The 27,579-nt window shown below is 37.0% G+C and overlaps 1 protein-coding gene across 1 annotated transcript; it reads left to right on the top strand.

The window, feature by feature from the left end:
• LOC124541896 (RNA-binding protein 26-like) lies at positions 1-27,579 on the top strand. Its single transcript, XM_047119810.1, has 23 exons — positions 1-236; positions 4,253-4,371; positions 6,308-6,454; positions 7,260-7,381; positions 7,921-7,989; positions 8,763-8,851; positions 9,892-9,984; positions 10,407-10,547; positions 11,375-11,457; positions 11,850-12,096; positions 12,466-12,542; positions 13,668-13,801; positions 14,761-14,892; positions 15,848-15,988; positions 16,934-17,093; positions 19,071-19,189; positions 19,759-19,803; positions 24,441-24,524; positions 25,339-25,442; positions 26,489-26,642; positions 26,827-26,955; positions 27,028-27,111; positions 27,496-27,579. The coding sequence occupies exons 1-23, from the start codon at positions 178-180 to the stop codon at positions 27,577-27,579; spliced, it is 2,616 nt and encodes an 871-aa protein (XP_046975766.1). The 5' UTR covers positions 1-177.

Raw genomic sequence — 27,579 nt, 5'->3', positions numbered from 1 at the left:
CAACTGTCGAATATAGACGACGAATAAAAATAAAACTTTGGAAAGTTATTCGCGAAAGAACTGAAATAGTTGCGTGAATTTAAGTATTATTAAGGTGGTTAATTTAATTTTAAGTTCGTGTTGAGTGTTTTTACATGGATTTTATGTGTTTATGAGATAATTTTTATTAAATAAAACATGATCATAGAAAATCCCGACGCTTTCAAGAGTTGGTTGACGTCCATATTGGAACCACTGTAAGTACATGATGCGCCATGTTTATTTCGTATATCACGTTACAAAATATGTTAAAACTTAGTTCTGCATTTTGTTTCATGAAATAAACAATTAAATATGATAAACACAAATTTACTATGGCATCGTAAAAAAAAATGTCGAGGTGTCATTTCGATTTCGTAATCCTTTTTTTATCAGTATGTTACAACTTTTCTATCAAACAAACTTTTAAAACGTGTATTTTACTATGAATATATTTCGTAAATTTTAAAATCGGTGACGAAATTTATCTGTAGTTTACTTTTTACTAAGTTTTGAGATTGAAAATCAGTTATTAAATGCAAATTATAATATAACCTAAATCTGTCATTTGAATCTTAAGTTCATAAACTTCCGAAAATTTAAGGTTTGAAAAGTTGAAATAAAATGAGAATGAATTAACCTATTATATTTATTAATACATGTAGTTAAAATATTTTCTATACAAATTAGGAACTTTATAGCAACTTCAAATGATTACATTTCAATCTATAGTAATGTAATAAAACTTTTTAAATAATTATCACTTTTGCCTCCATAATATTATCTAAGTACTTTTACAGTAAAATATTAGGCATCCTTAAAGTAACCCGTAATCTTTACAATTTATACTTTCAATTAACTAACAATTCACCGTTTTTATCTATCTATTACATTTCATTTATGAAGTTAAAGATTACTAATTACTACAAATATTACATTGTTTATCTATTAGATGTACTATTAATTTACAAAGTCGTTAGATTTAAACTAAACTTGTTTCAATAAGTATATTTTTAATAAGTAGTCAATAAAAAGAATGAAACGTTAAAAAAATGATTAATAAAAAGTAAGAGAAGTGTTGGACACTTGAAATGCTTTCACTACATATAATGTATTGAATAACCAACAATGAAATACTTCAATACAATATAATAACAACACATTAAATTGTTCTTAAAAAAAAGAAAAAAAATGTTACAAAATTATTGTGTATAAACCGTACATTATATATAGAGGGAAAGTTGGCCTGGATGGTATTTTTTACTTTTCTTTTCAGCCAGTTCGTTCTTCGGTAAGCAGTGTAAAAGAACATGATTCCAAAGTACAATAAATTATACCGATGCTCAAAATAAAAATTGACTCACAGATGGCTTAACAGTACACAAAAAGAATGTCTATTTCAAGCCAGACCTACACTGTTGATCACAGTTTTTATTGCCACATGGTTAATTTAAATATAGCCACTTTGAGTTGGTAATTTAATTTTAAACTTATAACAGATAAATATAGAATGTTTTTGATAATGAATCATTTGTCAAATAATATTGATATGAGTATTAACATAGACAGCTGATCTATTTTTATATAATACGAATTGTTGTCTGCGGATTTGCTTGCTTATTGATTGCATCTGTTGATTGTTAGGTGTTAGTTATGACTTGGAGTTCAGGCTAGTTTCATAGCAGATTTTTTTGTATTCGGTTTAGTAGTTTGGCTGTGAGCAACAGGCATATAAGAGATACTTTAAATGTCAAATTGAACCTTGATAAAATAGTTATCGGAATTTTTGAAGTAAAATTAAAGTGAAAATAAATAGTTAAGCGTAATAGGCTATTTGACTGGTTTTTAAAATCCATTTTATATTATTTAGTAGAGGTTAAGGAACCCATTAAAAGTTGATTTTTTTATTTCTAGTACATATTTGCCAAAAAATATCATATTTAAAATTACATATTTAAATATCGCGCGAAAATGCTACTTGGACAATATGGCGCTGCAATGGGGTCGGTGACGTCACTTTGCTATAATTTAATCTGTGGTACATATAGTAGAAAAGCAAGGTTTACAAGAAAGTGACTTCATCATAAGCCCGGCCAATCAGGAGTGTTTTGTGTCATGTGACAAAAGTTTGAACACATGCATTTTATTTATGGATTTCTGAATAAATTAAGTATTATTTTCAACTTAAGTTAGTAAATAACCATTTTTAAAGTCATAATATACACTGATTACAATAATTCATAATTTATTTTTCGTATTGTCAAATAGTCTATAGTGTTGTACTATAAAAAAAGATATATATATATATCTTTATTTATAGTACAACACTATATATAGTAAGTCTATTGAAATATATAAAATTAAGTTTTGTTTAACTTTTTTCCTACTCCCATTGGAATTATTATAAGTATTTTTTTCTGCTGTAACTAAGTGGTTTACCAATACCAGTATGTTGATATGATAACCTTATTATAAACATAGATAATTATTTACCAAAATTTATTATATAACAAACCAGTATAATTATCTTTATACAAAAAAAATACAGACAAAATTATTTGCTTGCCATATTCAATTTTATTTTAGTTGTTTGATCGGTGTCTGGAGCTTTAGTGATGATTGACGAAATTATATATATAATCGTCATTGATTAATTCTTTTATCTCTAAATATGATAATAATTTTACCTAATATGACATAAGATACGGTTATACACAGATAAGCGTATACTATGTATCGCTATTTAAGCAATCATCAACAAATAATATGGGGCAAACAAAGAATATCTTAAACTGGTAGAGTAATTACACAATGAGTTGAAAAATTTGATAGCTGACGTATTGTCTGTGCCGTGTTTAAAATATATACTCTGCATTAGTTTAAACTGTTTGATATCACTGTTCTATCCCATAGGTCATAGTGTAATGTGTATATTGTTTTATAATAAATAGACTAGTGTAATAACTAAAACCTGTTGTTAGGGCTATGGTAACTGTCTACACCAACACCACCAACTTATCAAATATTCCTAGCTTATAGCTAGCTCTAAACAGTGGTATTCAGCATTGTTGTATGCCTTTGAAGGGTTAGTATAATGACAGGCACAAGGGACATAACATCTTAGTTCTCAAGATTGGTGGTGATGTAAGGAATGGTTAATATTTTTTACAGCACTATTGGTTAACGACAGCGCTGATCACTTCCATTTGTGTATTTCTATAAAAAATAATTATAAGATTGAAAGTAGTTATTATAATTATGGTCTTCACGAAAATATAAATCTTTTTGTTAAATTGTACAACATATTTGGATTGGTGGCATGAAAGTGGGACAAATTAATTATCACTTACATACACATAAACACACAAATTATATAGATATTATTATTTGATTTGACACCCATTTGGATGTCTATTTATTTTTCGTTTGATATGATGTCTTGTTTAAGATAGTAGGATTTTTAATGTTTTAGTGTCAATTAGTATGTAAGTTTTTGCGACACTAGGTCTGATAAGCCTATCACCTCATTGAGTCAGGATATAATTGTCTTAAAACAGTATGTTTAACTAACCAGCATAACTTGACCCGATCATATCATGTCTTTTTTAATTTTCCAACAGACACCAGTAACTTACAAGTCTTTACTAGTACCTTACTAGGTTTTGGTTCCGTATATATAACCTCCTCACATGTAACAATGATTTTTTTTTTTTTAAACTGTCAATAAAAAAAAATACCCTCCGAAAACAAAATCTGAAAATCAGGTTAATATACAGCCACAGTGCCAACGTCTGGTAGGCAAATGTGACCTAGTATTGGCGATAAATGCTCAGATACGCCTTTTAATATGATAGATATGAATGTTTTAAATAATTTACGAATAATAATAAAACATAGACCATGTTGCTCAGTGGTGAAGGAAAACATCGTGAGGAAACCTGCATGTGACAAATTTCGTAGAAATTCTGCCACATGTGTATTCCACCAACCCACATTCGAACAGCGTGGTGGAATATGTTCCAAACCTTCTCCTCAAAGGGAGAGGAGGCCTTTAGCCCAGCTGTGGGAATTTACAGGCTGTTGTTGTTTGTTGCTGTTGTTTATGGTGGAATTAAGTAAATTAATATATAAATACATACATTAAACTCTTCTGACCAGTCATGTAAATATCAATTATGTTTTTAAAATTAAATGTAATGCAAGTATGACTAATTATTCGTAATGAAACTTTCAGATGTGATGCAGATCCACCGGCACTCGCCAAGTATGTATATGCGTTGGTGAAGAAGGACAAGCCACTCGACGAGCTCCGGGATGGAATGCTGGATCAGCTTGATGTGTTCCTCCAGCAAGGTAAGGCTTCCAGTGGTCCAGTGCTTGAACGTGACAATACTGAGGGGAAGGATGTTATGTTGTCTTAAATTTTCGCGATTATTACACATTTAAATAAAACTAGTTATAACGGATTTTAATTTAGACCGTCTACCCGTGACCACGAACGCTGTAAAGTGCTCGAAACGTCGGGATGTCCAAAATAATTAATATACGCGATTCAAATCCGTTATAACTAGTTTTATTTAAATGAGAAGGATGTTATAAAAATAGTTAATATTGTGTGCAAGTATGCAAACACATGTCCTGTATAGTTGGATGTTTTAACTGATCTTGCTGATGCCAAGATCAATCAGGAGGGCTGATCACGCCATAGACTTGATATATTATTTTCATTAACCTCAAATTCTCGTAAGGTCAGGGGTTGAAGATTGCTGTCTACTTCCTGTACAAGTTAAAAAATTAACTGTTGTTTTTTTGCGAAGTGATTTTCTCAAAGAGAGCGATTGCTAGAACAATTTTCATAAAACTTTTACCCACTCAAAAATTAGTTCTGGGTTGGTTAGATCATTCGTCGTCTTTTTAGAAATTCGTCCCAAGTTGTGGTGGCTTGACTGACAAAACTTATCTCCATTGAAAATCGCAGTGCCGGCCGATATCGGTAAGGCTTCCATTGGTCCGGTGCTTGAACATGACAATACTGAGAAGGATGTTATGTTGTCTTAAATTTTCGTGATTATTACACATTTAAATAAAACTAGTTATAACGGATTTTAATCTACCCGTGACCACGAACGCTGTAAAGTGCTCGAAACGTCGGGATGTCCAAAATAATTAATATACGCGATTCAAATCCGTTATAACTAGTTTTATTTAAATGAGAAGGATGTTATAAAAATAGTTAATATTGTGTGCAAGTATGCAAACACATGTCCTGTGTATTTGGTTGTTTTATCAGATCTTGCTGATGCCCAAGATCAATCAGGAGGGCTGATCACGCCATAGACTGATATATTATTTTCATTAACCTCAAATTCTCAGTAAGGTCGGGGGTTGAAGATTGCTGTCCGCTTACTTCCTGTACAAGTTAAAAAATTAATTGTCTTTTTTTTGCGAAGTGATTTTCTCAAAGAGAGCGATTGCTAGAACAATTTTCATATAACTTTTACCGCTCAATATTTGTTCTGGGTTGGTTAGATTACTCGTAGTCTTATCAGAAATTCGCCCCAAGTTGTGGTGGCTTGACTGACAAAACTTATCTCCATTGAAAATCGCAGTGCCGGCCGATATCGGTGAAGGGGATATCATATTTGTGGTAAACAGTTTACCAAAGTTTTCCCAAGTCCAGTTTGATGTTGTTAAATCAAATCAAAATAAACTTTATTCAATAGGCTTTTACAAGCACTTTTGAATCGTCATTTTACAACTAAGTGAAGCTACCACCGGTTCGGAAAGTAGTTTCTACCGAGAGGAACCGTCAAGAAAATCAGTAGTTACTCTTTTTTAATATTTAAAAATTACAAAGTCATGTTAGTTAAATACAATTATTTAAATTAATATATCCTGCGTGGAAGTCAACAGGTATTAACTCCATGCTTTTTTATAATCTATAAAATAATGTTTTTAATGATATACAAAGTTTATTAACATAAGAATTAACAACATTAAATGCTTAAGTATATATATCCAAATATGAACTAAAACTATTTACTGTATAAATCTTGTCCGCATGAAATGGTGGTAAGAATGCTAGCAGCATTTCCCCGTTGAATCGCAATTCCGATCCTCTGGGCAAACGAACCAGCCCTCCTGTCACCAATGGAGGCAATGAGGCGAGGTGTTATAGTTTTGATGAAGCTTTTTGCACCACTACTCCAAGGGCCAAGCGTTTCGATAGCCATGTGTTTTTAATATGACAGTAATGGCAAATTTATAACTTGTAATATGTGTTCCTCAGAGACAAAACCCTTTGTGGACATGCTGTTCAAGACACTCGAGAATCAGGAGTACCTCAAACACGCCGACAACGATAGTGAGAAGAAAGAACCGTCACCGCAGCCCGAGCCGGTGGTGCTCGAGAAAGAAATCGAAGAGGAAAACCATGGTATGTAATTATATATAAAGTTTATATGTTTGTATGTGTTGATTACTGTTAAATGATTATATGAGATACGAATGTATTACAATTGAAACATGTACAATTAACAAAAAATTTAAAACATTATTGTTTCAAATTTATTCATCATCCAAATTGGGTTGCAAAACTAAACAATGATTTTCAATAGTACTTTATAGTAGTTAATAATAATATAATTATATTAATTTTTATTCGCCCCGGTTTCGCACGGGTGCAATAATATTACATTACAGTGGAAACTAAAATTATCACTGTTTCTTTTCTAACTTGTCCATATAATATATATAAAAACTTTCTTTTCGACTGACTTTGTCTTTTAAAGAAAAACTGCATCGAAATCCGTTGCGTAGTTTTAAAGATTTAAGTATACATAGGGATATAGGGACAGAAAATGATGCAACATAAAACAATTTGATAATAATGTATGTGATCTGAGAGTCGAGATGGCCCAGTGGTTAGAACGCGTGCATCTCAACCGATGATTGCGGGTTCAAACCGAGGCAAGCACCGCTGATTCATGTGCCTAATTTGTCTTTATAATTCATCTCGTGCTCAGCGGTGAAGGAAAACATCGTGATTAAACCTGCATTTGATAAATTTCATAGAAATTCTGCCACTTGTGTATTCCACCAACCCGCATTGGAACAGCGTGGTGGAATATGTTCGAAACCTCCTCAAAGGTAGGGGAGGCCTTTAGCCCAGCAGTGGGAATTTACAGGCTGTTGTTGTTGTTTGTAATCGTTGAATATAATATGTTATTGTATCGTTGCAGTGGTGGCCGCGCCGGCCGCGGAGAAGCCCGCCGTGCGTGCGCGCGCGGACAGTGCGGGCGCGCACCGCACCGTCGTGCCGCGCGCGCGCGCCCCCCCGCACCACGAACAGACGCTCGTCAAGGTCAGTGCTCATAGGTAGCAGTGAGTTGAGGTAGCGGGTAGGTGGGCGAGATGGCCTAGAGGTTGGAACGCGTGCATCTTAACCGATGATTGCGGGTTCAAAACCGTGAAGGAAAACATCGTGAGGAAACCTGCATGTATTGTGCACTGGAACAGCGTGGTGGAATATGTTCTGAATCTTCTCCTTAAAAGGGAAAGTAGGCCAGTAGGGGGAAATTTACAGGCTGTTGTTGTATGAGTAGTCAGTTAAAAGATATAAGAGACTAAACTTATTATGATGTAACTTGTAGCTTGAGTAAGTCTTAAGCCCATTTGATTTGAAAATATCAGGTGAAATTTTAAATACCAACATTTTATTGCATCTGCAGTCAAAGTAAGGTACTATCTTAAAAAAGCAATAATTATACCATTACTTAGGAACTTTACTACTATAGTAATTCTCTATAGCTTGTTAATCCAAACTACTTTTTAGCGAGTGATTAAATTTAATCTCATTATTAAATTGAATGTGAATAATTATAGTGCATTGTTCTATCACAGGTGCTGCCAACTGAACTTCTAGAAGAACCAGTCGACCCGCCCAGGAGAAGAGACAGAAGAAACGATTCGGTAAGTTTATCATATGTATCAATAGTTTATCTCAGATACAGTCTCGTAGGAATACATTCCGAGGAAATTTACTTCTGCTATATAGATATACATGAACCTAATGTTCTTTAAATGATCCCAAGATATTCATAGACAGTAGTCATTTATGTAAGGATTAAATTCATTCTCTCTATGTTCTCTATGTGCCAGTTTAATGAGAGACACAAGGAACATAATATCTAAATTAAATCAAATCAAAATAACATTTATTTAAGTAGGCTTTTGCAAGCACTTTTGAATCGTCATTTTACAATTAAGTGAAGCTACTACCGGTTTGGAAAGTAGTTTCTACCGAGAAGAACTGGCAAGAAACTTAATAATTACTCTTTTTTAAAATTGAAATTATCAATAGATAAGATTGGTGGTGCACTCATATTTTTTTTATTTTTTTTTTTTATTATACTTTATTGTACACCACAAACAATAAACTTTACGTGGAACAAAAAAAGTAATAAATTAAAATTTACACAAAGGCGGTCTTATCGCTAAGTAGCGATTTCTGTCAGACAACCTTTGATTTGGGGGCATATTGTAAGGGATAGTTAATTTTTATAATGGAGTGTCTTTTATAAGCGTGCTGACTAAAAGTATTTGAACATACAAGAAAAATTGCAAATCTTAACAGTACTCTTTGACTGACTGCTTCTTAGAGTTATCGCCTATCATTAAACGGCTTATGAGGCAGTCTGCCTACCTGTTTGAAATGTATCTGAGTATTATGTGTGTCGTTTCAGCTGCGCGACAAGGAGGAGCGTCGGCGGCGGCGCTCTCGCTCGTGGGAGCGGCGCGGGCGCGGCCGGCGCGCGCACGAGCACGAGCGCAGGTGCGCCAGGTACTACTAACGCACTCACCCCCCCCCCACCGGGGGGCAACGCCGCACTCACGCACTAACACCCGCCCCCCCCCCCACCGCCGGGGAGCACCGCCGCACTCACGCACTCACCCCCCCCCCCCCCCCCGGGGGCAAGGCCGCACTAACGCACCCGCCTCGGGCAGAGCGAAGATAAACAAACAACAATAACAATAGTTTGTAAATTTCCCACTGCTGGGTTAAGGCCTCCTATCCCTGTGAGGAGAAGGTTTGGAACATATTCCACCACGCTGTACCAATTCGGGTTGGTGGAAAACACATGTGCCAGAATTTGTATGAAATAAGATAAGTTGTTTTCCTTCACCGCCGAAGACGAGATGAATTTACCACCCACTCATCAGTTATTCTACCGCCAAACAACAGTACTCAGTATTGTTGTGTTCCAGTTTGAGGGGTGAGTGAGCCAGTGTAACTACAGGCACAAGGGACATAACATCTTAGTTCCTAAGGTAAGGAATGGTTAATATTTCTTACAGCGTCATTGTCTATAGGTGATAGTGACCACTTACCATCAGGTGGCCCATATGCTCGTACGCCAACCTATAACATAAAAAAATGTATGTAAACCTATGGTTTGTTTATCTTTGCTGCTTCAATTGAATTGGGCTGCATGTGCATAAAGCCGTCAACTCCATCCAAATGTGCATGTCTCACTTTACCTTGTATAACGGATGAATAATTACACTGTAATTAATCTTTAGAACGTCCAATATATTGGTTTGTAACTATTCAGCTGCTTATAAGGCTCATTTTAGTATAAAAGTAAAGTAAAGTAATAGCCTGTAAATTCCCACTACTCGGCTAAAGGCCTCCTCTCCCTTTGAGGAGAAGGTTTGGAACATATTCCACCACGCTGTTCCCATATACACCACCATATACACATACATATATATTAAAAAAAAAAATTTTATTACATTATCAATCGTATATATGGGAAGTATATTAATAATGTTAATTGTCTGAGCATATTTTTAGTCGTTTATTTCCCCTAGGAGACCGATATCACGATCGCCGTCACCGCGCGGTCGCTATCGTAACAGGAGTCCGCCGCCCGCCAACGCCGACAGGCACGGTAGCAGGTCTCGGTTAGTGCCATAACATACCATAACAGACCATAATAGACCATAAGAGACCATGATAGACCATCTCATGCTTAAGTAACTCCCCATTAAGTCAAAGGCAAGGTAAAGCTTTTCGTGTTTTTTCCATGTTCATTGAAAAATGTTTTTTTTTTCTTTTGACCGTACTAACAGATACTACCTTTTGGTTTTGTTGCTGTGTGACGTCATCTTCGCTGTCTGAATTTATATATACTTGGTGATAGGGCTATGTGCAAACCAGTGAGCCTGTGTAACTACAAGCACAAGGGACATAGAATCTTACCTAAACAATGTAAGGAATTGTCTATGGGTGATGGTGACCACTTACCATCAGGTGGCCCATACGCTCGACTGCCAAGCTATTCCATAAAATGGACTTGGTTTCTTATTCGGTGTGCGTTTTCAAGGTCAAGATCACCGACGCTGAGGGATCGTGAGCTGGACCGCGAGAGGGACCGCGTGCGCGCCGTGCGGGACATCGAGCGGGACCGGATGTCCCGCGATCGGGAGCACAGGGAACGCATCTCGCGCTCCAGGGATCGGGATCGGTGAGTCGGGGACCAGGGTTCAGGGCATTTGGTACTTATAGTACGATACATGCAATGGAATGAAAATAAAACCGATTACTGCCGATTGAAAACCAATAGAAATAGCTCCCTATCGCGCCATTCGACGCTATTCGTCGCTATAGATTCTCGCGTCAGAAGGCAAGTGCATGTAAATCGACGCGTCAAATTGACGAATATATTAGGTCGTATGATATTACAAGTTATTATGTTTGTGCAAAGATCATATTCGCATGAGAAATGAATATTGATGATTTGGGGGAGCGTACTCAATTCGGATGGGATCGGTTTTACGAATTTTGCCGATGACACAACTAAGTTGTGTCGTGCTATAATTTATATGTGAGGGTGGAGGGGGGGCGTATTAATCACCGTAATGTTGTCTTATATTTTCGCGATTATTACACATTGAAATAAAACTAGTTATAACGGATTTGAACCGCGTATATTAATTATTTTTGATATTCCGACGTTTCGAGCACTTTACAGCGTTCATAGTCACGGGTAGAGACGTACCCTACCCGTTTCAAATCCGTTATAACTAGTTTTATTTCAAACATCACCTTACCAATGTGTAACCATCTGCTACTGTTAGTTTGGACTGTCTTTACAGATTTCTGTAACGTTGAAATACCTTTTTTAAGATTGATGATAATTGTAGACTTCAAAAATATATCTTTTTTTGCTGTCGTTACAATTTGCAAGGCTTACAGTTGGCAACTTGTACTATAACTTATTTATTTAGTCAAAATAACAGTGTCTTCGAGTTTGAATGTGATTTATAGTTTATAATGGTTTCCCGCCCGCAGGTCACGTGACCGCTCGATGTCGCCGCCCGGCGCGCGCCTTGACCACGCTGACGCCTACCGGCGCCGCTGTCGAGACTTTGACGGTGAGAGTTTATCTTAACAAGCTTGACAATGGATAGATTGCCTGGATATTATAAGTAGAATCATTCAAATGAGTCGAGTAGAAAAAAATATACAACAACAGACTGTAAATTCCCACTGTTCGGCTAAAGGCCTCCTCTCCCTTTGAGGAGAAAGTTTGGAACATATTCCACCACGCTGTTCCAATGCGGGTTAGTGGAATACACACGTGGCAGAATTTCTATGAAATTTGTCACATGCAGGTTTCCTCGCGATGTTTTCCTTCACCGCTGAGCACGAGATGAATTATAAAGACAAATTAAGCACATGAATCAGCGGTGCTGTCAGAGTTTGAACCCGTAATCATCGGTTAAGATGCACGCGTTCTAACCACTGGGCCATCGCGACTCTACAGTGAAGGGCTACTGCATGCGCGGCGACCTGTGCGAGTGGGACCACGGCGCCGACCCCGTCGTGCTCGAGGACGCGGCTCTGTCGCGCGTGCTGGCGCTGCCGCCGCCGCTGGCCGTGCCCGTGCCCGGCCCGTGCGGCGAGTACAACCCCGCCGCGCCGGACATCTGGGCCGCCGGCGTGGTGGGCTACGCGCCGCCCGCGCACCCGCCGCCGCGCCTCGCGCCGCGCGAGCTCGTGCCCATCCCCCGGTGAGCACGCACCCCCCCCCCCACACATAACACCAACGCCCCACGTTGGGCGCCAAATTGTCGCGGGGACAAAAAAAAAACTTTGTTGGTTAAGCAATTTTTATTGAAAAAAAAATTATAAAATAATTTTATAAAAATTATTCTAATTAAAAAAAAATAATCATCAGGGGTGAGGTCGTTGACGGTATCTGGTCATGGACAATATTTTTATACATCAATACATAATGTATGTATGTATATCGACAATTTAAAGCTAATATTGATGAGTTGGTATCTTCAAATTAAGAACGGATAAAGCAAGCAGGATAGCTCAAACCCACGAATGAAATGCATCACCCACAACCCCGCACTAACCGCGCGTGTCCGCAGGGTGCGCCACGAAGCGCCCGCGCCGCCGCCCCCGCGCCACGCCTCCGGGAAGAAGGGCTTCGAATACAACCGCCTCGGTAAGACGCTTGATAGATTTATGTAAAGTAAAAAGTAACAGCCTGTAAATTCCCACTGCTGGGCTAAAGGCCTCTCCCTTTGAGGAGAAGGTTTGGAACATATTCCACCACGCTGTTCCAATGCGGGTTGGTGGAATACACATGTGGCGGAATTTCAATGAAATTTGTCACATGCAGGTTTCCTCACGATGTTTTCCTTCGCTGAGCACGAGATGAATTATAAAGACAAATTAAGCACACGAATCAGCGGTGCTTGCCTGGGTTTGAAGCCGCAATCATCGGTTAAGATGCGCGTGTTCTAACCACTGGGCCATCTCGATTTATGTAGAAAAAAGCAAACAAAATGTAACGATGTCAAAGGATTTTATTATCGTACTGACTTATTCTAAACCATTCTAGTTTAAAAGTAAACTCGTCTGACACACAAACGAAAAATGAACAAAAATCTATATAGCCAGTAAAATTAAAGACCTATTTATTCATAAGTCATTTTGTGAGACCTTATGACATCGTTTATATTAGACAGATCTACAGTCTGTTCGCGTTAAGAATGCAGTGAGTTGTCATTGTTTACCGGCCTGACTCCGCCCCCTTTGACCAATCAAATCTTTTCAAATTACAACGTCAAGTTCACATTTAATTAAATATTAACTGACATTTTTATTTTTATAATTTAAATTTTGTTTATTTATATATTTATATTTAATTTATTCAAGCTGTACACGTAATAATTAATGTAACCTATAGCTACTAGATGACGTTATGTCAAAATATGTAAATTTCTACATCGCGATGGGAAAAGTCGCAAACGATTATACATAGTGTTAAGAATTATGTTGATTAAACACCCAGATTCGATTTTTTATTTTAATGTGTATTTTTTAAATTCGTTATACTTAGTCTTTAAAAGAAATACAATTTGTTGGAATTTTAACACAAATATGCATACACCTTCAACCTGCTGTTAAAAAAGATTTGATTGGTCAGGGGGCGGAATAAAGCCGGCAAACAATGACAACTCACTGCATTCTTAACGCGAACAAAGTATAATAACGCTCTCCTCTACTGTACTATACCGCCCCGCCATTCAACAATGGACTATGATGACCATGCTTTATGTACCAGGCGCCCCCCGCCCCCCCCTGCCAGCTAACGCGGCGAATTGTTCGCTGGAGGTAAAGAAGGTACCGCCGGGCCTCAACGAGATCAAACACTTGGACAGTCATTTCAGCAAGTTCGGGAAGATTGTTAATATACAGGTATGTCATACCGACGATGTTACTAACTTTTCTTGCCATTTAAGTATGTTTTAACTAATAAGAGAAATTTTGTGAAATGCTAGTAACTAGATATTTAATAGAATATTGTCAATATTGCTTGTAAAAGTCTAATTGAATAAGGTATAACAATAACAACAGCCTGCAAATATCCCGCTGTTTGGCTAAGGTCTCCTCTCCCTTTGAAGAGAAGTTTCTAAACATATTCCACTACGCTGTTCCAATGCAGATTAGTGGAATACGCATGTGGTAGAATGTCTATGAAATTAGACACATGCAGGTTTCCTTACAAATAAGATTGATTTTAATATTTTGATAGGAACGTCTGAAGATATTATATTATAAGAATCAGAAATAGTATTTTTTTAAAAAATAAACAGTCTACCTTACAAATCACTCTTAATTTATTAATTAATTACTTAAATAGGAAAGGGTCTAATAGACTTACTATGAGGAAATTGCACTGGCGTCTTTAGACGTATTTTTTTTATTGAATGTTACGTCTTCAAATCAAGTCTGCTAGCGATCGTCCTTAGTATGCCGTTGGTGCTGCCACTGACTGACTGACTGACTGTATTTATATTAAAAGTAAAAAAGTAAAGTAACAGCCTGTAAATTTCCCACTGCTGAGATAAGGCCTCTCTTCCATCAAGGAGAGGGTTTGGAACGTATTCCACCACGCTGTTCCAATGCGGGTTGTTGGAATGCACATGTGGCAGAATTTCGATGAAATTAGACACATGCAGGTTTCCTCACGATGTTTTCCTTCACCGCCGAGCATGAGATGAATTATAAACACAATTAAGCACATATATATAGTGGTGCTTGCCTGGGTTTGAACCCGCAATCATCGGTTAAGATGCACGCGTTCTAACCACTGGGCCATCTCAGCTCTTATTTATATATTATTATAATTAATTTCCTGATAATTTGTTCCGCAGGTCTGCTACGAGGGTGACCACGAAGCGGCTCTCATCACGTTCTCAACGCCGACGGAAGCGAACGTCGCCTACAAGAGCACTGAGGCCGTGCTCAACAACAGATTCATTAAAGTCTTCTGGCACAACCCTGAGGTCAGTCTTCTTAACTTGGAAAAAATCCCTACGAGAACGTTAACAGTACATATTCGTATCAGGATTTTATTTAAAAGTAAAGAGTAAAGTAACAGCCTGTAATTTTCCCACTGCTGGGAAAAGTCCCCTCTTCCATTAAGGAGATGGTGTGGAATATATTCCACTACGCTGTTCCGATACGGGTTGGTGGAATACACGTGTGGCAGAATTTCGATGAAATCGGACACATGCAGGTTTCCTCACGATGTTTTCCTTCATCGCCGAGCACGAGATGAATTATACACAAAAATTAAGCACATATATATAGTGATACTTGCCTGGGTTCGAACCCGCAATCATCGGCTAAGATGCACGCGTTCTAACCACTTATATTGTGACGATATTCAATGTCAAAATAGTTAATGTATAAATCACATCAGAATATAAACAGACTGTTTATAAAATATAACAAGTTTAGAATTTTTTTTTAATAAAATATAGACATTTGTATAATTTTGGCCTCAAGATCAAGACGGGGATATCAAAAATATCATATTACGTAAACATAAAGGCATGGACAATACATGCGTTAATGATCAATGTTTTGTATAAAAGTTATTTCATTTGTAGCTTAAAATGAACAGATTTATGTGACTATGGGTTTAAAAAAGTATCTGTTGAATTCAATTCGTGTTATATGTGTATAGATCTATTCAGTATATGTATAAAATAAACTTAACTAATATGGTACAAACATTTTTTTGCTATCCTTACTGGTAGTCTTCACACACTAAGACATCTTGTAAGCTAAAGCTTGTACATACATACACATACACTGTAGTAACGTATTGTGATAAGCTAAAGCGAATCCACTCCGAATCTGTTTGGTAGAATTGCAAATCCTTCTCCTTAACAACTGAAGAAGCCTTTGTCTGTTATGTCTTGTACATTTAAATATTTTTTTGTTGTTTAACAGAACAAACAAGAGAACACAGCGCCCGGTGGTCAGAAGGCGAACAAGCAGACGGACCGACAGAATCATCTCATGTCACACAATAAGGTGTTAATCAACAGAGACAACATCAAAGCCACCGCCGACGTGAAACAAGCTGAGAAGGTGAGACTAGTCTAGTACGATATGGTCGTATCTTATCGTACCAGAATGCGACTTTGTCAAAGTGAATCGGAAATGATGTAACTTGATGTAGCGTCAGCAAAAACGTTCCGATTTATAACGTTTCCAATCTGGCTTAAATGATATGTTGATTATGGTTGTAGTACTTTATGAAGATATAATAGCTAGCACTAGTCGTTGGTACATGTAGGCAGTAGTGGGGGTAAATTCGCGCGTATACACTTTTTGACAAATGACAGTTGCCAATTGACAGACGCTAGTCCAATAGACGTCATGCATCAACTCACGGACCAATCACGTGCTGCCTTCGCGGTCTGACTCTCTCATCCCGCCAATGAGACCCTAAAATGTACTACGTGGGTCAAGGTTGTACTCACGACTTATGCCGCCTTCTATATAAATGTTTGTGTAAGGTTTTAGCGGAACATTTTCATAAAATGTTATCTCTTTTTTCTTTCATGAATTTAATCGCGTTTGCAAAGATCTCTTTCCCTTCCACGCACGTACTGTATTTAATGTTATTTATTAATTCATGGGTCAGCCTTCCGAGTAGTCGATTTGAACTTCGTTGCTTTTCGAGTTTAGTTCTAGAATATAATGATTAGTAACCATAAAACATTTTAATTATTGTAAGCTAATATTAAAACAATTTTATTAAATGGAAATAAGTAGTAGTAGAATGTCATAAATATAAAAACGCCAGAGATATATTGATGAATAGTTTTAACTTAAATAAAAGTTGTGTTGTCTATTCATCAATAATTTTATTCTGGAAATTAATTACTTAAATATAAGTTGATGTGTATATAGCTTAAGTTATGATGGGTTTGACATGCCAGATGGATAAAAAACCCTTAACAATAAAGTAGAAAAAAAAAATGAAAAAAAAATGGAAATAAGTTGTTATTCACCAATCGCTTCTCCCAGGCAAAGGAGACTGGCAACGGTACCACTGCGGTGGTCGGCAGGGCGGCGGGCAAGGCGGGCGCCGGCGGGCTGCAGATGGTGGAGGCTCACCGCCGCGGGCACAGGCTGCTGCAGACGCAGCTGCGGCACCAGCAGCTGCTCATACAGAGCCTCGAGTCAGGTCAGTGGCGCCAGCTGGCGGATACACCTGGAACCTATCCAGCTATCGTGCGAGAATATTAAGATGAAGACACCACTGGGTCCACGGACCCTGACCCATTGGGTCAGAGGCTACCGAGGAGGACTAGCCCGGGTAAGGAGGGTAACCTCGAGGCCCGTACCCTGGCCTAAGCCAGGCTGGAAGACCCGTGATGATGATGAAGAACGCACTGACTTCTACCCTTTGACCCTTTTTTTTTTTGTTTTTTTTTTTATGGTATAGGTTGGCGGACGATCATATGGCTCACCTGATGGTAAGTGGTCACCGTCACCCATAGACAATGAAGCTGTAAGAAATGTTAACGGTTACTTACATCGTCAATGCGCCACCAACCTTGGGAACTGAGATGTTATGTCCCTTGTGCTTGTAGTTACACTGGCTCACTGAACCTTCAAACCAGCACGCAACAATACTGAGTACTGTTATTTGGCGGTAGAATAGCTGATGAGTGGGTGGTACCTACCCAGGCGGGCTTGCACAAAGCCCTATCCTACTAAGTGTCATGTTATTAATGTATCGGTCTACTTTCAAACTGCTTTTCATACCAACATCTGATTAACAATCCTCATATGGGTCCATCATTGTTTCGCTTTTAAAGGTGAGTAACCCAGTGTAACTCCAATCACAAGGGAAATAACATCTCACATCCCAAAATTGGTGGTGCAATATCCTTGTAAAGAATGTTTAATACAAACAGACACCATGTATGAAATAAAAATAAACACAGAATTAATGAAGATAGCATTGAGATATATCATTACATAGTATAAAACAAAGTCGCTCACCGCTTTGTCCTTATGAGTGCTTAGATCTTTAAAACTACGTAACGACTTTTGATACAGTTTTTTTTAATAGATTTATTTTGATAAAAGAGGATGGATTTTGTGTATAATACAAGTACAATATGGTAAAGAAACACTGACAATTTTATATGTTTCTAATGCGATGTCGTTAATCAACAAATTCTGTAGTATATTCAGTATCATAATAGGCTATTTCGCAATGCGAAAAATAAATCGTGAATTATTGTAATCAGTGTATATTATGAGTTTAAAAATGGTTATTTACTAACGAAACTTGAAAATAATACTAAATTTATTCAAAAATAAATGAAAATGCATTTTTTCAAACGTTTGTCACGTGACACAAAACGCTCCTGATTGGCCGGGCTTATGATGAAGTCACTTTCTTGTAAACCTTGCCTTTCTACTATATGTACCACAGATTAAAATACAGCAAAGTGACGTCACAGACCCCATTGCAGCGCCGTATTGTCCAAGTATCGTTTTCGCGCGTTATTTAAATATGGAATTTTTAATATGATATTTTTCGGTAAATATGTACTAGAAATAAAAGAATCAGCTTTTACTGGGTCCCTTAACCTCTACTAAATAATGTAAAATGGATTTTAAAAACAAGTCAAATAGCCTATTGCACCCGTGCAAAGCGACTTGTATTTATAATAATGGTATCTAATCCTACTACTATTATAAAGGCGAAAGTTTGTATGTATGGATGTTTGTTACTCTTTCACGTAAAAACTACTGAATGGATTTGAATGAAACTTTACCACAATATAGCTTATACATCAGAATAACACATAGGCTACAATTTTTGAGGTTTCTAATGTGAGGTCGTAAAAAAACACATTTTTTGCGCTTACATTGCAAACGCTGACTGAATCCTACAAGATAGATCAAAACAATGTACTACAGTATTGTACAACTTAAAAAGGTCTACAAAAAAGTCCGTGATGGTATATGTTTATCTCTTAGGAATAACCCACAATAAGCATTTTTTATCCTTTACTTTGTACGAGAAATAATGACTTATTTACGAAGCGATTTTAAGCGATTACTAGACTAGACGGGACGTACCTGAAGTCCACGCGAACGAAGTCGCAAGCGAAAGCTAGTTCAACATAATGTCGTTTTTCAGGAAACGTGACGGAACAACACAAAGCGGTGCTGATGAAGACGATAAACACGATGCAGGAGGGCATCGAGAAGTTGAGGAAGGAGCTCGTCGCCAACCAGGGGATCTTGAAGCAGATGCAGGTCAGTTCGAGGGGTCCGAACCCAGTTAGACCTTGTGACCATATACATAGACACCATTATTGGCCTTAAACAATTTTTTTTTTTAAATTAGTTTTTATTCACATAAGAATTAATAATATCAAATGCTTGACATACAAATGTGAACTAAAACTAGTTACTGTAAAAATCTTGCAATGGTGGCAAGGATGCTAACAGCATTTCCCAGTTGAATCGCAATTCCGATCCTCTGGGCAAACGAACCAGCCCTCCTGTCACCAGTGGAGGCAATGAGGCGATGTTAAATGAGGTGAAAAAGAGTAACTACTGAGTTTCTTGCCGGTTCCTCTCGGTAGAATCTACTTTCCGAACCGGTGGTAGCTTCACTTAATTGTTAAATGACGATTCAAAAGTGCTTGAAAAAGCACACTTGAATAAAGTATATTTTGATTGTTATATAATACTTTTGATGAAGGTTTTTCCATCACTAATCCAAGGGCCAAGCGAAAAAAACAAAAAAGCAAAAATAAAACTTTTTAAACATATCACAGATAAATAATAAGTGTAATAAAATAGCTCTTATAACAAAACAGGACGAATCAGTGTCAAGATCGATGTCTCGGCTGCAACTCGATCAGGTACCGAACGGACGGTGATGCGCATGCGCCGATATGCACACGTCTCATACACACACATGCACGCACCCTCACATCCGAATGACATTCCACATGTACATGTTTATGCATTGCATTTTGTGAGATGACTATATGAGTTTCGAAGGATCGATGTCGTTGCATGATATACATCAACGTCTGTGTATGTTACATATTTGCATATACTATATTTTTAATATGACGTATCATTATCGATGAATAGAAGCGTTAAATATATGTAAAGTTAGTGACTATTTAAAAGACAAATGCCGGCCTTTCGTATTGATAGTTATATATGTATATATATATATCAGTTATGTTGATAAGATGTAAGAGAATTATGAATGAATTATATTATGGTATAGTTAGTCAAACAAACTGTTGGTCGCACGCATGCGCAGAAGTGGCGATAGACTCGCGTGCCGAAATTTTCCTTATTTGGTTCCCGTGGTTAGTGGCGCCATCTCTATGGCCAGTGGTGACAACAGTGGTGGTTTTTTTATAAAAGTTTTATTAATTGGTGGTAGGGCCTTGTGCAAGCCCGTCTGGGTAGGTACCACCCACTCACCAGTTATTCAACCGTCAAATAACTGTACTCAGTATTGTTGTGTTCCGGTTTGAGTGAGTGAGCCAGTGTAACTACAGGCACAAGGGACATAGCATCTTAGTTCCCAAGGTTGGTGGCGCATTGACGATGTAAGGAATAGTTAATATTTCTTACAGCGTCATTGTCTGTGGGTGATGGTTACCACTTACCATGAGGTGTCCCATATGCTCGTCCGCCAACCTATACCATAAAAAAAATGTATATGACGAATCATAAATTTTTGGTTACAATCTGTAATATAAGTTTTTCGGGTAGCACATTAATGGGGTACCATGCTCATGCTGTCATTTGTATTGTCCGTGAATCGCCCACTGTTGGGATAAAATCTTTGGTAAAGGTTTGGAGTCTATTCCACAATGCTTCAATGTAGATTGGGTACAAACGAGGAAAATTTATATTCGAAATAACAGTGGATTGACTGTTACTATGATCCTCTTTCTGGAAGGCAGATAAAAGGCTCTATAACTGTAAGGATTTCTGATATTTGCTACTGCATTACCCTTTATTTGTGGTTTGACAATAGTTTATACATGCCTTCAACCTCTAAATAGATCTATTTAAATCTGTAATAGTTACTGAGAGGTAGAAGTAAAAGTCTTTATAAAGTTAGTAAAAGTTAGTAAAGTTACAGCCCGTAAATTTCCCACTGCTGGGATAAAGCCTCCTCTTCAATTTAGAAGAGGTCTTGGAACATATTCCACCACGCTGTTCCAATGCGGATTGGAATGCACATGTGTCACTTCGATGAAATTAGACACATGCAAGTTTCCTCACGATGTTTTCCTTCATCGCCGAGCACGAGATGAATTATAAACACAAATTATGCACACATATATAGTGGTGCTTGCCTGGGTTTGAACCCGCAATCATCGGTTAAGATGCACACGTTCTAACCACTGGGCCATCTCAGCTCTTATACCATCTTTATTTATGCAAATAGTTATCCAGCAGAGATATACATCATTAAAATATACATAATAAGGGTTGATTTATAATATTATAAGTTTTTTTGATGAGTTTATTTGACATATATAATTAAAATAATCTTTCGTATGACCTGAATTACTGCCCGCTTTAAACTTTACTGCTTGTTTTGTATTTTATGGTTTTCGAGTGTTTGTTTTTTTCATAACTTCTAGTAATATACATGTAGTCTATTTCTGTCATCTTAGAGATTAACTAATACAGGTATTTGACAGTAACATTATATATAATAAAATTCCGCAGACATTTTTAACTTTGCCTTTTAGTAAATTCAAATCGTTTGTAAAAAATACATTGGTAGAAAAAGCATATTATTCGATACAAGATTTTTTAGATGATAAAAAAGCGTGGAGCTAATACCTGTTGACTTCCAAGCAGGATATATTTATTTAAATAATTGTATTTAACTATCATGACTTTATTGTATATGTATTTTTTAAATTTAAAAAAAGAGTAATTACTAAGTTTCTTGCCGGTTCTTCTCGGTAGAATCTACTTTCCGAACCGGTGGTAGCTTCACTTAATTGTAAAATGACGATTCAAAAGTACTTGTAAAAGCCTACTTGAATAAAGTTTATTTTGATTTGATTTGATATAGGTTTAGTAAGGTGATCACCAGTAGTTTGTGGGCAGAATTTTATTTATCACATGTCAGGTTACCTCACGATATATTTACGAGTCGAATACAGGATGAGTGGCAAACAAAACTAACGGTTAAAGACAGTTTAAATTAAAACAAGAATGCCTATAAGAGACGTAGGTAGGAGATATACGGCGCATGCGCACATCGTAACGATCGTTTTTATCAATATAAAACGCACTCGCTTCAAAAATGTTTCATTATCATGTAATATAATCTTATATACATTTAACACAGTTAATAAATTTATATGTCGGCGAATAGGCAGCTTCAATATTTTTGTTTACACGTTATATAACTAATTTAAACATATATGTACATAAATATACATCATTTTCTCATTTATTTATTATTTTTTTTAGTTATATTTTGTTGTATATAATTTTTTATAATTTTTGACACATTTGAAATGAGAGTAACGATTTCTAAATATACGGGAATATATCAGGCAATATACACAGTCATAGTATTCTGCTCTTAATATTTCCGGTTCCGGATCATAATATGTATATAAATACATTTATATATATTCAGAGTATATAAACGTTGTATCGTTATTTATGTAGGTAATACTCGACTCTAGTTTATATGTAGTTCATTGATTAGTTAGTTTAATAAGAAAAACGTAGTCATCTGAACTTAGATCTTTCATTAAGTAATTAAGTAGTCCCAAGGTTTATCACGCGTTGGTCGTGTAAGAAATGGTTAATATTTCTCACAGTACTAATGTCTATGGTCGGTGGTGACCACTTACCATCAGGTCCATTTGCAGTTTGTCATCCTATATTGTAAAATAATAGAATGCTAAATAATTATTTATTGACAGTAATGTAACATATGTCCTATTACAAGACATTACGTCAGTAAAAGTATGTATGTTTTATATGCTCTAGATTTGGCATTTTTTTTTTATTTAAAATACTTTATTAAATGTAGAAGTACGTAGAATACTTCAATGATATTTTGGTAAAAAAAAATCATGTCGTGTTCGTAAAGAAAGTATCCTGACCCGACATCAACTCAGCGGATTTTTTTTGTCTTACACCGTAATAATTTTTATTGCTTACAATAGGCTATTTTACAATGCGAAAAATAAATTGTGAAATATTGTAATCAGTGCATATTATGAGTTTAAAAATGGTTATTTACTAACGAAAGTTGAAAATACTTAATTTATTCAAAAATCCATATGCAAATTTTCAAATGTTTGTCACGTAACACAAAACGCTCCTGATTGGCCGGGCTTATGATGGTCACTTTCTTGTAAACTTTGCTTTTCTACTATATGTACTACAGATTAAAATACAGCAATGTGACGTCACCGACCCCATTGCAGCGCCATATTGTCCAAGTAGCGTTTTCGCGCGTTATTTAAATATGGAATTTTTAATATGATATTTTTCAGAAAATATGTACTAGAAATAAAAAAACACAACTTTTACTGGGTTCCTTAACTTCTACTAAATAATATAAAATGGATTTTAAAAACCAGTCAAATAGCCTATTTTCAATATGCGTAATAATGACACGACTAATCTAATAATAATCAATGGATCGATAAAGCTGTATATTGGGGGCTACTTGGAGTTGTTAATATGTCAAAATATCAGTTACAAAAGGTTTCCTTAAAAAAACTGACTAGGCTTAACTTGTATAGTTAGTTTGGACATTAGTTTTAATATATTAAATCTTGTATATAGAAATGTATGTCTGTATATATGTTCGAGATTAAAAAACACAGTGTTTAATAGTCAATTACTTTGAGACATATAAAATTCATAGAGAAGTTTTACATGCTACGTAACTCAAAACAATCCCTTGTAACTCGCCACAAGATGGCGCTGTAGTAACTATTTAACAACTATATGTTTACATAACATAACACCGGTCTGTAGTACTGTACATATTGTCGAAATAATTTCATATTATGTTTGCAAATAAAAAAAAAACTTGCAAGTCGCCACTAATTAATGGTAATAATCTACATAGGTACATAACGATTAATGCGGTTTTGGTTCATCTATACACATCCAAAAGAACATGACTTAAGGGACATTTGAGATGTATTGGGTTGATGATTTTTTGGAAATTAATATCATAATAATCTACTATTGATATTTCTCTCGTTTGGATATTTTAAATAACTATAAATATTTACCTAAGAGTAAGAGACAGAGTAAGCAAAAATTTCAAATTTCGAATAAATTATTTAATAGCACAGATTAAAAATATTTTTCCTTTTCAAATTGTACTAATCTTGTCTTGTTCTGTTGGCTGAGTGAGTTTGTATGCGTGTTGTCTATGTTTGTCCTTTTGTATAAAGCGCTGTAACTAAACTGCAAGATGTTATAAATGTATGAATATGTGTATAAGTGTGTATTTTGTTTGCAGATGAACGCGAAAAAACCGAAAACTCTACAGGAAGTACAAAAGGATATATTGGATGCTGAATTAGATATTATAACGAAACAACAGGTAAGTAATGTTAATTAAAAATTGAGTTTATTGCAGTAATCTTAAGATCGGAAATGTAACGTACTCGCCAAAGAGCATTGTATAGTATTGATATGTTGGTTCGAAGGTATTTGACAGTAACATTATATATTATAAAATTCCGCAGACATTTTTAACTTTGCCGTTTAGTAAATTCAAATCGTTTGTAGAAAATACATTGGTAGAAAAAGCATATTATTCGATACAAGATTTTATAGATGATAAAAAGCGTGGAGCTCTTGACTTCCAAGCAGGATATATTAATTTAAATAATTGTATTAACTAACATGACTTTGTATTTTTTTTAATGTTGAAAAAGAGTAACTACTGAGTTTGTTGCCGGTTCTTCTCGGTAGAATCTACTTTCCAAACCAAATGGTAGCTTCACTTAATTGTTAAATGACGTTTCAAAAGCGCTTGTAAAAGCTTTCTTGAATAAAGTTTATTTTGATTGATTGATTGTCACTACAGGCATATTATCTTTTTTCCCAAGGTTGTTGGTGCATTATTATGGTATATGGAATAGTTTATATTTCTTATAGTGTTAATGACTATGGATGTTTGTGACTGTATACCATCATATAGCCATTTGCCCGTACATATATTACATAAAAAAGGATTTATTAATGAGAAAAACCGGCAAGATCCTTAGTAGTTTGGCCATGGTTCATCACCATTGTGTATATTTTATACGATAATAAATTTGGAAGAGATATTTGTTTTCTTTTTAATTCTAAATTCAAAAGTATAGAGTATTTTTTAAATAATATTGTTATTCATTCTTGTATTATAATAGGAGGGTCAAGATGTATCGGAGTTGGCCAAGAACATAGCGGAAATGAGACGACAGATGGCGCTGCAGTTCCCCACGTTTTCCGGAAGAATAAGGACGCACTCGAGGTTAGTAACAACTTCGTTTTTTTTGTTGAATTTAAGGCTAAATGTTGTAATATTTATGTTCACAGCCTTAGTCATAAAGAATATAGTAACCTCATGTGTGCATCTCTTTTTCAAAGGATTAAATGTCCAAATTTGCGTGAACGGCCGGAACTAATGTTTAGAATAGAGTGTGTTTGGCTATGTTACTGCTAAAAGGTTTGATGAAATAATTATAGGTTTTTATTAAGTTGATTATTTATTACTGCCGGACACACTTTTTGTTATAACTCCAATGAGAGCCTGAGACAAGAAGGAAGGAAGAACAAACATTATAAAAAGTTTACTATTGCGTTTGACACTATAGTAGATGGCGCTACTTGTATGATTTCAATATTTAAAATTTTTTTAGTTTACCTAATTACATCAGTTATGTATAGGATATCATTTCATGAGGTGTGCGCGTGCTTACGGCTGTCTTGGCAATGAACGTTGTTATATTAGATTTGTATTTTATTTTTTCAAGCTACCGTATCGTGAAGAGAAAACTTAGGTAAGATGCTCTACAAATAGTTCTATAATACCTGTAATAATATAATATTGTAATGACTGTAATATTTATAAGTGTTAAGAGCTTTGCGCCAATCGTTCTGTGGGTGATTCCGGTGTAATTACAGTATAGTACGATACAACTTAGATGTCGCATTGGCAAAATTCGTAAAACCGATCATATCCGAATTGAGAACGCTATCCCAAATTATCAATATTTATTTCTCACGCGAAAATGATCTTTGCACAAACGTAATAACTTGTAATATCATACGACCTAATATATTCGTCAATTTGACGCGTCGCTTTAGACGCACTTGCTTTCTCTGACGCGGGAATCTATAGCGAATAATAGCGTCGAACGGCGCGATAGGGAGCTATTTCAATTGGTCGTGTAAATCAGCAGTAATCGGGTTTTATTTTCATTCCATTGCATTTTCCGATGCTACATCTAATTTGTGTCATAATATACTTCCGTCCTAGAGTTGCCTCACACTGACTCCGTAATTGTCCGTTCTCAGAGGGGGCCGCTTCAACGCCGCCATGCGTTACTCGCGCGGCGGCGCGGCGTCCAAGGCCTTCAGCGTCAACCAGTCGGTGGACCACCGCCCTCGAGCGCTGCTGGTCTCCGGCTTTGAGCCCGACGAGCTCGACGCGCTGCAGGCGCACTTCGCGGTGAGTGCCCACGCGCGTGTCTCCCCCCCCCCCCACAGCCCCCAGCGTTCGATGTTTAATGTTTGCCGACGACTCTGTGCCGATCGGAGCCGATCGATACGATTATCCGTCTATCTCTGTCTGTCTCGCGTGCGAAGAGAGAGACGGCGAATGGTGACCGTGCTAACGCGCCCTCTGCCCGCAGCAATTCGGTGAGATCACGGCCAAGGAGGTGAACATGTCGGTGCCCGAGCTGGTGGTGCAGTACCGCGCGCGCGCGAACGCCGAGCAGGCTCTGCTGCGCGCGCGACACTACAACGACCGCACGCTCTCGGTGAGAACCCCCCCCCCCCCCCCCCCCGCCTGTTGCTAGCCGAGCTAACCCCCCCCCCCCCCGTGTCCGCAGATAACCTGGGTGACGAGCGGCAAGACGCCCGGCGCCGCGCCCGCGCACAACGGAGACTCGACCGCCGACCACAAGGACGCACAGGTTTTTTTTTTTTTCAATGGTATAGGTTGGCGGACGAGCATATTGGCCACCTGATGGTAAGTCACCATCACCCATAGACAATGACGCTGTGAGAAATATTAACTATTCCTTACATCGTCAATGTGCCACCAACCTTGGGAACTAAGATGTTATGTCCCTTGTGCCTGTACTTACACTGGCTCACTCACCCTTCAGACCGGAACACAACAATACTGAGTACTGTTGTTTGGCGGTAGAATAACTGATGAGTGGGTGGTACATACCCAGACGGGCTCGCACAAAGCCCTACCACCAAGTGGTACCGTAATGACGAGATGCCAGGACGTAATGACAAGGTTCCCCTGTTACGAATCGCGTCTGACGTGTTTCCGTATCCGGTTCCAGAACCAGAAGGAACCGTCGTCGGACCCGCTGCTGCGTTTCGACGAGGATGAGGAAGATGAGGAAGACCGCTCGTGGAGGCGTTGA

The sequence above is a fragment of the Vanessa cardui genome, chromosome 29, assembly GCF_905220365.1.
Source record: "Vanessa cardui chromosome 29, ilVanCard2.1, whole genome shotgun sequence".
In the NCBI taxonomy this organism is placed as follows: Eukaryota; Metazoa; Arthropoda; class Insecta; order Lepidoptera; family Nymphalidae; genus Vanessa; species Vanessa cardui.
This window is presented reverse-complemented; position numbering and strand designations above follow the sequence as displayed.

Bases quoted from the DNA above. Each gene is read 5' to 3' on its own strand.
- LOC124541896 (XM_047119810.1), top strand. From the start codon at position 178: ATGATCATAGAAAATCCCGACGCTTTCAAGAGTTGGTTGACGTCCATA. The intron at 9,985-10,406 runs GTTAGTGCCATA...TGCGTTTTCAAG, and splicing joins AGGCACGGTAGCAGGTCTCG to GTCAAGATCACCGACGCTGA. The intron at 17,094-19,070 runs GTCAGTGGCGCC...GTCGTTTTTCAG, and splicing joins CATACAGAGCCTCGAGTCAG to GAAACGTGACGGAACAACAC.